At 36.4% G+C, this 13,964-nt stretch overlaps 2 protein-coding genes across 7 annotated transcripts in view; one reads left to right on the top strand and one right to left on the bottom strand.

Moving 5' to 3' along the window:
* Window positions 1-10,738, top strand: part of NCOA3 (nuclear receptor coactivator 3) — a 156,101-nt gene extending 145,363 nt beyond the window's left edge. The window contains exons 21-25 of one of the 2 annotated variants that reach the window (XM_044986386.1): window positions 1,291-1,395; window positions 1,913-2,138; window positions 3,977-4,151; window positions 6,048-6,189; window positions 7,560-10,738. In XM_044986386.1, the coding sequence (XP_044842321.1) occupies window positions 1,291-1,395; window positions 1,913-2,138; window positions 3,977-4,151; window positions 6,048-6,189; window positions 7,560-7,571 (660 nt within the window). In that variant the 3' untranslated portion in view covers window positions 7,572-10,738. Of the gene's footprint in view, window positions 1-1,290; window positions 1,396-1,909; window positions 2,139-3,976; window positions 4,152-6,047; window positions 6,190-7,559 lie in introns of both variants that reach the window. The other variant, XM_044986385.1, reaches the window with a different exon arrangement.
* Window positions 10,739-12,804: 2,066 nt separating this feature from the next.
* The window catches only part of SULF2 (sulfatase 2), a 249,012-nt gene continuing 247,852 nt past the window's right edge, over window positions 12,805-13,964 (bottom strand). For all 5 annotated transcript variants that reach the window (XM_044986391.1, XM_044986390.1, XM_044986387.1 and 2 more), the window contains one exon: window positions 12,805-13,617. In XM_044986391.1, coding sequence (XP_044842326.1) covers window positions 13,587-13,617 — 31 coding nt within the window. In that variant the 3' untranslated portion in view covers window positions 12,805-13,586. The remainder of the gene's footprint in view (window positions 13,618-13,964) is intronic.

Here is a 13,964-nt window from a genome sequence, read left to right as displayed (position 1 = left end):
TTCCAAATTTTTGTTCTTTTAAAAATAATCCTATTTAATATAACTCTGGATGATCTCATTATCCATGCAATGTCCAGTCTTTATTCTGAGTCTTGTTAAGCTCTTGGCCCCAGTGATGTCTTCTGCCAGTGAGTTCCACAGTAAATATATCTGGGTTTTGCTTTTTAATGAATAAATAGCTTTTCAACTTATTTTGCAAATTAATTAATTTTTTATTGTGTCAAAACAATGACTTCACAAATATCAAAATGTGCTATTATCTATCAATCACTCCCTCTATTAATAGAGGCATTCAGATATCACTTGGTCTGATTAATTGTATTAAATAAAATATAAGTGAATGGTGGTGGTACTTTTTTTAAAGTATTGTTTGTTCTCCCTTATGAATCCGATCCATTTTAGATACCCTGATGTTATGGTGATAGGCACAGTATAAGAAACTAGATAGATTTTAACACTGTGCCGTAAAAATTTAAAAAGGGGTTATTTGTTGTCTCACCGTTTTGACTTAAATTGAAATATTCTGTTAAGAAATGTAATTTGTGTGCCACAGTAGAGTGGAACCTTTATTATCCATAAGTCATTGGGGAACACCTGAATATATTTTGAATAACAAAAGTATCTGATAGCAGAGGAAATTTGTATTGTAGTAAGTGTAAAGGGTTGTGAACAAGTTCTGGATAACAGGGAGTGTCAGATAATAGAGGCTGGGAGAATTAATGTAATGGCTTATACTATAAAAGTGTGTAGTATTCAGCACTTCCCATCCCATACTTTTCTTCTTGGCTGGGCCAGGGCATTGAATCAGGCTATGGCTTTTTGGAGCAACTGTCATGTCTTTTTATAATAGTAGCTTTAACGGTATCCACCCTTGAGACAGAGATGAAACCTGTAATTATATATATTTTGGAACTTGGAGTATAAGTGTTGGTCTATTATACTGTGCTTCAAATAAGTTTGGTTACAAAATATTTTATGAGAAAGTAAAGCCTTTAATGACAGGCCACTTAATTTGAATGTGTGAATTACAACTGTTCATGTTCAAATTTAAAGATGAATGCTTCAGCATTATATATCTAACTAGGTAAAAACACTGATCTCTGGATTCTAGATGTGCAAAAAAAAAGAATTACACTTGCAGAAAGGTGGTTTCTTTTTCTTATTTTTCCTAAATAAAAAGTTTAGCTGCTGTTACTTGGTTTGATTGTTGTAGCCTGGTGTTTTTGAAGATTCCTATTTGCAGCAGATTAATACAGCCCACTTAGACACTGTTAATTGTCTTTCCCTAAGTTTTTGAATCAGACCCGTCAAGCACTTGAGATGAAAATGGAAAACCCAGGTACTGGTGGTACCCCAGTCATGAGGCCAGTCATGCAGCCGCAAGTGGGGTCACAGGTGAGTAATCATCACACTCACCCTTCCAAAATATCATGTTGTAAAATGGCAGGGAAAAAACATGTCACACACAAGTCCTTATAGAATTCAGGCCTTCTCTTATGGTTCCACAGAATATATTTATTTTCTTTGATGGCTGAAGAATGTTCCTCATTATCAAGTGAGTATATCCCCCACAGTTCTGAAATTGCAGACTTGTGGGCACTGGTACCTGTGGTCTGTTACGATATGCTACAGATGCAGAGTATAAGTAGTATTTTACCTATATGAAATGAGTGGTAAGAAGATAACATCCTGCATTAGCTTTTAGCATGAATAAAATAGTTTAGTGCAAACTTAAACTTGATATTTTGATCATTTTAACACTGCCAACTGGCTTTCATTAATGTGAATTCCATTGCTAGCCCTGGATGTGCTGGGTCTTATGGGTACAAAATATTTACATGGATTGATTCTCTGGCATTACTTGTTAAATATCATCCAATACATTTTTTTTTGTTTGTTTGTGGGGTAGCAGCAAGGTTTTCTTAATGCTCAGATGGTGGCTCAGCGCAACAGGGAGCTAATAAGTCATCATATCAGACAGCAGAGGATGGCAATGATGATACAGCAGCAACAACAACAACCTCAGACCTTCAGTCCACCACCAAATGTGACTGCCTCAGGAAGCATGGACAGTTCTCTGGCAGGTCCCCCAATGGCTCAAGTTCCTTCACAGCAATTCCCATATCCGCCTAATTATGGTACTGATGCTAACATCTCAACTCTGTCTCTCCTTCGCTCCATCTTCCCTTTCTTCCATTTATCTCATCTACCTAAATATTCCAGATCAGTGAGGCTTGGGATAAAAAATTCTTATAAGTCGGGGGGAGGAGGGGAGAGGAGTGTTTCAGAGATCCTGAACACACTGTGTAACCAAATATTATTAAATGGAACTCTCCCTGTCAGAGTGCAGGCAGGCTATCCAATTACTTATCAATAGTTGAACATTTATTTCCCATACCAGCCATGATTTCATCAAATATACATGTAAGTCATTTCTGTTGTGAAGATACAGTATAAACAATGAGAGCCCAAGAATTTACATTATCATGGTTTGGTTATTTTCCAATATCTATACAATTGTTATGCAAAGTTCTCTGGCTGCTTCCAGAATCTGCCATATGCTGCCATAATACAAAAGGCTCCCCCTTCCTGCAGATATATTAAAGCAAGTGAAAGTTGGAAGGCAATGGAGAGGATTAGGATGGCTAAACCTTTGTTGGTAATAGTCTAAGCACAGTGATCTCCAGTATACAGACAAGAGTGCAGGGATGAGAGGAGAGTGTAGGGAAGGCTGCTAACCTGTGTAACTTGTTTCCATCCTGGGCTAAAGAATTCCTTAGAACGTTTGTTTTAGGTTTCAGCATTTATTCAGCCCAAGAAATGGTTATTACCATATAAATATGGAGCTCACTTGGTTATTTAAATAGCCAAAAATTAAAACACAGTTAAATGTGCTGCCAATGAGTTTACTGTTTGTTTACTTTGTAATTAGTTTATTGATATATTGTTTCCTGATGTAACAGAATCTATTACTCTTCTCTTCCCCCGCCCCCTTTTCTGTTTTGATAACTTTCTTGCTTGGATCATTCCATACTGTCATGATTTCCATAGAATTGTTCAGTAGTTCATTTACAGAAAGCAATGAATATTTATTTGAGTTCATGCAGCATCTATATGTACCTGCTATCTGGCTGCTCTCAAAATCCAGTTTTGAGAGAGAAAAGTCTTTATTGTGAATCCAGATACATAATCCCAAGTAAATTCTCTAACCTGTTTGCTACAGAACACTACAGCAATTTATATGTGACTAGCTTTCTGCAGCATTCTCTTAAATGCAGACATTTTATTAGCATATGAGACATTCCTGATACAATTAAATGATTAAATTACCAAGATGGATATTACGTATTATATTAACTTCTTATTTCTGAGCTTCTCTGTGTTATAATTTCTCATGCACACCTATGACGCTGTATAAATAATACCGAGGAGGAAAATATCTTCTGTTTCTTTTCACACGTGAGTTACGAGGAAAATGTAAATAGCTCCTATTATGAGTATTGGAGGAAAAACTTTTGAAACACTGCTGAAAACCAAACATATCTTGTTGTAACTCATTTTGCTGATATAGCCTATATGTGTCTTTGCCCCTCCCTTTTGCAATATTACTGAGATTATTTGCAAAAACTGGATTTTATTGCTAAAATGTTTGTTTGCATGTGCTGCTTATTTGTCACATTAAGTTATAATTTGATATCACAACTAGTTGCTGTGGGAAGAATACTGAGTTCAGATGGGCAGTAAGCTGCAGAAGCAAATGAAATTTTAAATGTGCATGTGCGCACATAAAAACCAATTTCCATGTAAGGGAAATGCAGACTAGTGTTTAAGAACAATTGTAAATCTCTGAGGGTTCAGGACTCATCACGCTTGTTAATGTGATGACACATTTTTCATCCTCCATTGCAAGGAGATAGACTAAAAATGCTTAAAGATGACAATTAGCATCTGTTTTGTTTGTTCTTTGTCTTGTAAGGAATAAGCCAACAACCTGATCCCACATTCAGTAGAGTAGCAAGCCCTCCCAACCCAATGATGTCATCAAGAATTGGAGCCTCTCAAAATCCCATGATGCAGCACTCTCAGACAGCAGCAATGTACCAGTCCCCTGAGATGAAAGGCTGGTCATCAGGAAACATGGCCAGAAGCAGGTGAGCAGTAAAGACTTAAGTCAGTGTTTTTCAAGTGTGACCAGTGATTTTGGGTGTCCCACTTTTCAAGTGCCAAAATTAAGACACTTCAAAGGGACCTGATTTTCAGAGGGTGGGTGCTTAGCACTTTCTGAAGATCCTGGATGAAATCTTGGCTCCATTAAAATCAATGGGAGTTTTGTCATTGATTTCAGTTCAGCCAGGATGTCACCTCAGGTCTCTCTCAAACTGTCTGAAGTTGGACACCAAAAATTGGTAGTTGCTTTATAAAATCATGGCCATATTTCTTAAATAAACACCCCAAATCTCTAAGTGTATGCTGTACAAAAAGCTAAGTAATCAAAACCTATATTCATGTTACTCAACACAATAGACATTAGTGTTTTACCTTCCATTAAAAATGTACATGTGTGTGTACACCATGCACACCCACACATAGTAAAAATAACATTAAGGTTCTAACCCAAAGATGCACAGGCAAGGAGATTCTGACTTAAGGTTTCCATGAATCCCTTGTCCCCTCAATGCTAAGATTAAAGACTCCCATGAAACCCTTAAGGAACAGTATCTAGGCCAGTAAATTTAACTTTTTATCATCTGTCTCATCTGCAAAGTCCTTATTCTTTGGGCTTATCTACACTTCCAAGAGCGGTGATAGATGCATCACCGGTTGATTAGCGTGTCTTCACTAAACCTGCTAAAATCAACCGCAGTTTAGTCCTGTCGACTCCTGTCCTCCCACTGGATGGAGAAGAGTAGAGGGAGTTGACAGGAGAGCATTTCCCATCGACAGCACGTAGTGTGGATCCCGCGGTATGGAGGTAACTCAAATTGCGTCACTTAGATCGATTTTCCCCTGTAGTGTAGACAAGGCCTTAGTGTATTTGGTGGGCTTTTTACCAGAGTTACAAAACTTTCTTGTTTGTTGTTTTCCATGACTTAAATACACATACACACTTCTTATTAATTAGCAGTGGACAGAAAGGAAAGATAAAGTACACGTTTCACCAGTACACCAGTTAACATGAAATTGTCTTCTGTTTGGAATTTTGGCAATGATTCTTTCAATGTAAACCATCTAGAGGGACATCTACTGGGAATATAAATCCACTGCATGGCTGTCGATGGTCTTTTATATTCTGCTTCAACCAGCTTTGAATTCTGGGAACATGAACTACAAATAGCTACATGTTCTTACTTCTGCTGAACTTAATGCCTTTGCTACAGCATTTTCTTATTCACGACCCAGAACTTCTTTCATTGCACCTGAATGTAAATCTATATCTTACATTTTGCAGCAGAAAAGGATTTGGGTGAGGATAAATTGAACATTTCAGTTTCTACCAACAAATAAGAGATTTCATATGCTTGTACTAATTAGTGTCTGTTATGCCCTTGATCCTGCCCTGGCTAGGTATGAATAGATGACTGAATAGATTTTTCACCTAACATCCATGAGAGTTTATATCTTTCTAATTAGAAATCAGATTTAGTCTAGGAATATTGACAAAGTACCTTGGAAAAATTTTTATTGTGCACAACAATATTATGATGGTGGACTAATGGGATCACTGGAATCCCTAAAAGGGCTACAAGAGAAAGCTTGTATCCACTAATTAGTAAGAATACTTACCAGATTCCTGAAAAGTAAACTGACTTGTAAATTTCAGATAAAAATTAAAACTGATCAGAGTATTGGTATTTCTATATTGTCTATCCAATGTGTAAAAGGAACAAATGGGGTACCTTCCGGTTCTGGTAATTATATAAAGATTTAATTCTATTTCTTATCTTTCTGCCATGTCAATCACTTGTGGCCTGTATAAGGATGGCAGTGCATTAAAATACCAGTCAAACTTTATGGAAGGTAACTTTATTTGTTCTTGTGCGCTCCAGTTCTTTTCCACAGCAGCAGTTCAGCCATCAAGGGAGCCCTACAACTTATAATCTGATGCATATGAATGGCAGCAGTGGTCATATTGGACAAATGAACATTAACACCATGCCTATGTCAGGGATGCCTATGGGTCCAGACCAGGTAAGATAACTAACAATTCACTCCACTGATAAACAGTTCTGTAGAGATTCAGAGGCTTGGTCAGCCCTAAATGTCTGGGTAGTTATAAGATCCTTTTAAAGGTCCGTAGCGCCTCTTTTCCCATTGAGAACAATCGGTTCTCAAGCTGGCCGACTTCCTCTCACACACCGGTTTTCAGTTCTTGGTGTCCCCTAAGTCATTTGAGTATAAAGCTTTCATTTTGCTCCAATAGGTTCTGTCTAGCTTTGCTGATATCCATTCTGAAGCCTGGCAGTTTGCTTCTAGGTTAGCTGTTTCTCTTCAGGTATCTCATGACTGTGGCTCAAGAGACACGATGGTCACTTAAGTATTACTGAGCTTGGGGAAATTCCGGAGACCAAAATACTTGAAAAAGGACAACTGTATCTGCTGAGATTTTGCAAGTTATCTGCAAGACCATCTTCAATCTAAGAACAAAGGTTTCAACTAGATTAAACTGACCAATTTCACATTGGAGAGGGGGAGTAAAATTAAGTGCACAGTTTGGTTTCCACATATGTAAAATGGGCAAAACGTCCTGTGAGAATTAAGAAGTTAACACTTGTAAAGCAAGTGTTTGGAGACAAAAAGTGTTGTGCAATAAAAGTACTAGTTCTTATCTTTTAGACCGAGTCCAATAAAGGCGATTCTTCTCCCTAAAAATGGATTCTCTTAATACTTTAATCTTCAAAATACACACTTTAATCTACAAAATATGCCAGACAGTGTGTGAAAATGCCTCGATAGCTCAGTGGTTAGGGCATTCACCTGGGCAGTGGGAGACCCAGGTTGCAGTACTTTTGCTCCAATGAATATTTCTCCACAATGGAGCAGCTCCATCAGGAGACCATTGAGAGAGACCTGGCCCTAGAATACTCCACATCCCAGTGGTTAAGGCATTTTCCTGTGAAGCGGGAGAACCAAGTTCAAATCCCTGCTTCACATCAGACAGAGGGAGGAATTGAATCTGGGTCTCCCACATCTTGGGTGAGTGGAATAAAAGTTATGAGAGGGGGCACCATCATCTTCTCCTTCCCCCATTTTGTGTGTGTTTAGACTTGCTTTGAGCATGCTCCTGAATTGGGCCCCGATGGTAAGGTAGGCAGGGGAACACCTACTTGGTGAATCATCAGGACTTGGTGGCTGGACAAGCACACAGCCACCTAATATTTAGGCAACTTCAGGACTTTAATGATGGAAACTTAGGTGCCTACAGGGTTATGTGGCACTGAGTAGGAGTTTTGTGAATGCCAGCAGTGACTATATGGTGGGACATAAGTTCCTTAGTGCCCCTTGTGATTCCATCCTGGTGTTTTTCTGATACTTGTTCGTTTTTTGTTTTCCTTTAACAGAAATACTGCTGACACCTAAAACCGTGATCTCCCAAAGTAGAATGATCTATATTAATGATGATGCACTAGTATTACAAAGAAAAGCTACATATTCTTCGTGGCAACTAGTACTGGCCTTATGGAAATAACTGATTTTTTCCAGCTGATCACCAAGATGTCCCAAGTGACTTCATACAAAAAAAAGACTTTTTTTTTAGTAGAAGCAGAGTCTCTGTATTACTGTATATTGTGGTGTACAAAACAATGGTCATAAATATTTTTGGCACTCTGCCTCTAGAAATGTGAATTTGGGAATGGCATTTTAGTAAATATGATGGGTAGACTCTACGTATACCACTTCTATTTACTGTAGCTATCCAAAGCCCTTTAACTACAGGCAGGCAAAAGTGCCTGGAGAAGTCATGGTAGATAAGAATTCTGATTTCTCTAGTAAGAATATCTGACAGAGAATGTAGTTCCTAGCCTTGACTCTTTTATATTAATTCCTGAATACAAATGCTGCTTTTAACCTCTTATCTCCAGGAGTCAGGATTTCCAAGCATAGTGGCAATGAAGAATGAATTGGCATGTAATGTTCCAAAATCCTGCCCATTGATGCCAAGGGGGGTTATAGATAAAATAAATTAAAATTATTTAAACATAATCGTGACTAATATTTAAATTTTGATGTGCAGCTGAGTGCACTTTATAAAAGGCTATATAATGGATTAATGCAATATCTTTGATAAGGATTTAATAAACCGAAAGGTAGGGTGTACTCATGTTCTTTTTCAAATCCAATCTTTTAAGAATTGTTGATTGAAAAGACTGTGTACTGTAATGTTTTATGTTATTGGAAATTAGAGCAATAATCCTTCATGGTTTTTGGGGGGGGAAAACCTTCAGAAAAATCAAGGCAAGGCACTGCAGTCTGAATCAGAATTTTGCAGGGTTTTTTTTTTTGTGAATAAATTTTGTAAATATGATCTTTAAGAATTGTATTATATATATGACTTTTGTAGGTCACTAACTCATTTTTGCAGAGTTTGTGAAGCTAAATATTTAACAAAGTTGATTTCTGTAAACTCATCTTAGTTGAGGTCCAGATAGAAGACCTTTCAATTTTTTTTTTTAATTTAATGACCTTGGAGTTGGGTGACTTTGGCCCATATCTTTTCTTCTTTGGTCTTTGCCACTTATTTTATATCTTTAACATAATAGCTTTTTTAAAAGATCATTTGTTTAGGGTTAAGCAATTGGTTAATGCTTTCTCCACATTAAGTGAGCACTTTGTTACATTTCATTTTTTATATAGGGCAATTTGACAAAAAAGGCTCCCTGGATTGTAAGCTGTCATGACTTGTCATAACAGTTCATGTGGTTTTATATAGCCTTTTTAGTTAATGAGTCCGTATTGTCAGGACTTTTGGTTATCTTTAATGAACCCTAAATGTTTTTCTAGAGAAGATGCCTATTGCTAAGTATTTCTTGTTACTTCTCCACCATCACATCTTACAGCAAGCAACTCATTTGTCACATGACATCCAGAAATCTTTATGGATATTAAGCCACAGTTTAACCAAATGTCTGCACCTCTTTGGATTGTTCTATTGTAATGAATGTATTTTCCAAACAAGTGTCTCTACTATCAGTATTCATGTTAGGTTACAAGTCTATTCATCTTTATCTGTTGACAGGTTGTATTTTTTTGTCCATAAAACGAGATGCTATTACAGATTATCCACTTTCAGACAGATGGCGATTGAAACCTGGAAACTTCCATAAGGGTGTGAACCAGAAATGTTTTAAGGCATGTGGTGCTTTTGTTCTATTGTTCATTCTGTAATGGAAAACAGACTTCTCCTGAGTGAGTGAAAATCTGTGATTCTGATCATTTCTTTTTGGTACTGTAACTATGAAGTCTTATTTTATTTTGCAGTAACCTGAAGGAACTTCCGTGTTCTTCCATTTTAATGAAAATAATTTTCTGTGCAAAAATTCACACAACTTTCATCCTATATATACAACCACAGTCCTACTCCCCAAGACAGGCAAGCACAATAAAAATCTGCTTTTTATGCAGCTTAGTCTGTACAATCAGCATTGAGAACATAGATTTGGCTGTAGTAATTTAGTTGTTTCCACTCCTCAGTCTGGTTCATCTGTGTTGTAATGCATGACATTTAAAAGCATAAGGAACTGTTTTCCCCTTTCTTGCTTTTTAGAATCCACCTACTGGTTGAGTCAGTGCATCGTAATGGAGTTGAAAGGCAACAATCCCTTGCTTTTTATATTAAATCAGAATAGAATGATTTTATATCTTGTAGTTGTTCATTATATTGATGGAAGCTGCAAACCTTTATTGCTTTGACTAGTGAAATTTTCAGGATATGTACTACTTTATGCTTTTTGCCCTTAACTTTTTTTTTTGTGTGTGTGTGTGAATGATTCTATTTATACTTCTAAAATGTGGTACCGGATGGATGTTACAAAAGATCCTTCTTCCCTCATCTGCTTTTAGAATGTTGTTTTTTTCCAGTAATTACTTTTTGCTGAATCCAAAGATTTGTTTTAATTCAAATATGATAAAAAGATAAGCCTTTTAAAATTAGTGTTATTGAAACCTTTCAAGGTAACAATCTAAATATTTCACCTAGGTTGAAAAGTGTATTTACTAAACTAAATAGTCCTTTGATTTTGGTGGTATTTGATATCTCCAATAACTGTGTTTTGGTTCTACAGCAGCAAAGTTTTCTGAACGATTCAAGAAGCTGTATAACTATTTTTGACAGTACGATCACAGTTTACTAGAATAACCAATTGGATCACTACTGCATAGCAGACAGTCTCACTACATGCCTGCCAGGTTTCCTGTTGATTACAGAAACCATGTGTTATAAAATCCATAAGCAATTTTTTATTCAATCTCATCCTAAATTTGTGCTTTTAATGTGAGGAATTCAAGAGCATTTTTTAAACCTATAAACAAAACTATTTGAATGTTGCACCAATTAGCACACATTTTATTTTAGATTTTAAGTGCAGACTGATGATAGAATGATACAGCAAGTATGAAACCATATAATTCTGAGAGCAATATTTAAAAAAAAATTCTCAGGAGAAGGCATACAGTATTGAGAATTGCATTTAAATTTAGTTTACATTAAAGTACTGCTTGAAATGTGTGTATCTTTACATTGCAAAAACAAAAAACCATGTGGGCTGATTTATAAAAGGGTTGGTTATAAAGTATTACTGCTCTTCTGATTTTTGTGTTTTGATGTTAATAATAATGTAAATAAAGGTTTCTATTTAAAACCAGAACTTGGTGATTTAGTATGTCAGCTGTTTAAGCTCCGAAGGGTGCCAATTATATTCTAACAAGCCCAGCAATGTAGCATTTCTCCACCAAACCAAAATATAGCCACTCTTTTTGAGAGATGATGTGATAATGTAACACTATTATGTGAGAGAGGCTAGATTTGGGGAATGATTTAAGAACTCTTGGTTTCCTGGGTTTTGGTATGTCTCAGGGGCTGAATATGTATCAACTGCAAAGTTGCCTATAAAATGATCTTTCTTGCTTTAAGAATAGCATTGTGACACACAGCCGACAACTAGAAGGAAGGGTGGGGAAATAATAACAACTTGGGAACAACCAAAGGTTTGGGTAAGAAGTTTTCTTGCTATAATATATATTTTCTGTCACAGGGAGAGCCACAGGCTGAAGCCAAGTTTTGTATAACAGTTTGAAAATATACTTTGCCATTTTTTTCTGAAATGTATATTCAGACTTTTATACTGTACTAAACTAGAGAGAAAGCTGAGTATTTTTAAATGGAAGTAGAGATGTAGTTTTTAGAGTATTTCCGATTGATATAAAGCAGCATTATTAACATTAGTTGGCCTTCCAGGATTCCACCTTTCACATTCTCTCATCTCCAGAGTTGCTGACAGAGAAATGTAAGTACAAATCTTCATGTTCATGTAGTTCTTAAGTTTCCCTTTTTCTCCCAGACAGGAATTGTATACAGCTACATACACTTTCTTCTTTGGGAAAGGTTTGGAAAACAGTGAAGAGACAAATTCTGCAGAGAGACCATTTGCCACTTATTTGTATCAGACTTCCATCATCCTTGTAAATGTCTTTTCTTGCTGGTGAATCCTCTAATGTTTTAAAACTCAGGATAAGCTAATATTTGACTGCATTTCCTAGCCTAGCACACACATTCTACTATTGAAGTACAAAACTCTGACAAGACAGTTTTGGACAATGTATTAAATCTGACCTGGGATGCGATGAATACAGGCTTAAACCAAATTTACTTTTCCTAGCTTCACTGAAAACATACAACAAAAGACTACAGTGTCACCCTTGAGAGAGTTTATTTGCTCAACTTCTGTTTCCACATTCACCAATACTTTAGTAGGTTATCATATAATATTTGTGTGTAGTGCTAGAGGTCTGTGTCCCCAATCGCTGCTGAAGCTTCCTATTAGTTTCTTTTTAAAAAGTGCCCACATACTTTGCTTATTTAAAACATGTTTAGAGGGCCAGAGGTGCAAATTTGTTGAAAATCTCTCTTTTGGGTAGTCAGAATGGAGAAAAGATTTATTAAACATTCAGATTTTTCCTTCAGATGATCTCACATGATTTTATACTCAACACACAGCATCTATTATGGTGAGCACCCCATTTCAAGTTTTAAATAATAATTGGAGATATACCTATCTCCTAGAACTGGAAGGGACCTTGAAAGGTCATCGAGTCCAGCCCCCTGCCTTCACTAGCAGGACCAAGTACTGATTTTTGCCCCAGATCCCTAAGTGGCCTCCTCAAGGACGGAACTCACAACCCTGGGTTTAGCAGGCCAATGCTCAAACAACTGAGCTATATATAATGAACATGAAAAAAACCCTTAGTGCATTTGCAGAGCCTGTTTGGGGATTCCCCTTCCTAAGTAATTTAAGTATCTGAATATTTTCATAAAGAAGAGGTTATTAAATACACTCCAATCATTTACTAATACTTACTGCAGATTATAGACATTAAATCAAAAGTTCTAGTTTCCTGTACACTGAGCTATAACTTTTTTTATTGGCCAAGTTTGTTGCTTTTTACAAATGTAAAAGTTATGCCACTAAGCGAACATGTGCTTTCTCAAACAAATTGTTTTCATTTTGAACATACAATATAATTTTACCACATAAAAAGACTTCATGAAAATTCAAGACATACATTAACTGAAATTTTGCAGTGCTTTTAAAAATGGATAAATTCTGAAATTTATTATGTAATGTTTAAGTAACAAGGTACCATTTTGAGAAATGATAGTTGGGCATTCCACTTCTTTATTGACAGAATTTCTTTTGAATAAGACATTGAATATTTACAGAACCACTCCAGCAATTTGCTTTTTTGTTACTCAACATTTTCTCTATTTTTCCTACAGCTGGCAATAGGGTGGCTACGGAGACAGTGAACTAAAATGATATCCTTAGAGGAAACCTGAAGTATTGTGCTGTTGAGCTTCTTCAGTGCTGCTGGCTTGAATCTCTAAATAATAATTTTCTACCACTGTCCTCATTTAATTTGCCCTAGTCAAAAGTAAAAATTTCCACGTTGTTTAAACGTTGCTTTGTGGCTGTTCTAATGACATTTGATGGTGTAGCTAAGAGAGGTTTTTAATTTGTTCCCACTGAAATAATTTTGTGGATGCTCTGCAGTGTCAATCCACTCACGGGGTTAGCCTCATTTTCTCTTCCATCAGTTCCTTGAACAGTGGTGACTTCATGAAGTATAATCCAAAGCAAAAGCGGACTTCAAAAAGGGACCTATATTCCTGACAGAAGTTCCCCCAAATCCACTATCTATTTAATTCACTCAACAGTGCAAACATTCTATCTACTTCAGCCTCAAAGTTCATCCAGTCCTCCAGGCTAACATTATAATTCTTTCTGAAATCATATACATTTTCATTAAGTCTGTACAAGGATTCAAGTTCTGGCCGGTTTGTATCCTCATTGAGGTCCAGCAGTTGCAGGAGGTTAGCCTTCCCATCCTTCCCAAAGTTGTCCTCTTTAAATAAAATAAAGATATTTTAGTGTGCGCGTCTTCTCAGATGCTGGAATGTGAAGTATTTGCAAATGTAAGTTTGTTTCTCAGTACTGCCATGCAGGAAAGCTAGAGGATCTACTTATCTGTGGACCACCAAAATCAGTTTTGTGGAGAACATGGTATAACTAAACAATAGCCTCTTAAAATGAGGCCCAAAAAATTTTGTTAGCTAAAATAAAGTGATCATATGATTGCCATAAATAGAAGCTCAACATTCTTCAATACAGTACTCTTAGTTAGCCCTTATTTCAACAGTTGTTACTCCTTGTAGTTCTAAAGCTGATTGTCACCATTTTTTTTATTGCAAG

Source organism: Mauremys mutica, chromosome 13, assembly GCF_020497125.1.
Source record: "Mauremys mutica isolate MM-2020 ecotype Southern chromosome 13, ASM2049712v1, whole genome shotgun sequence".
Lineage (NCBI taxonomy): Eukaryota > Metazoa > Chordata > Testudines > Geoemydidae > Mauremys > Mauremys mutica.
This window is presented reverse-complemented; position numbering and strand designations above follow the sequence as displayed.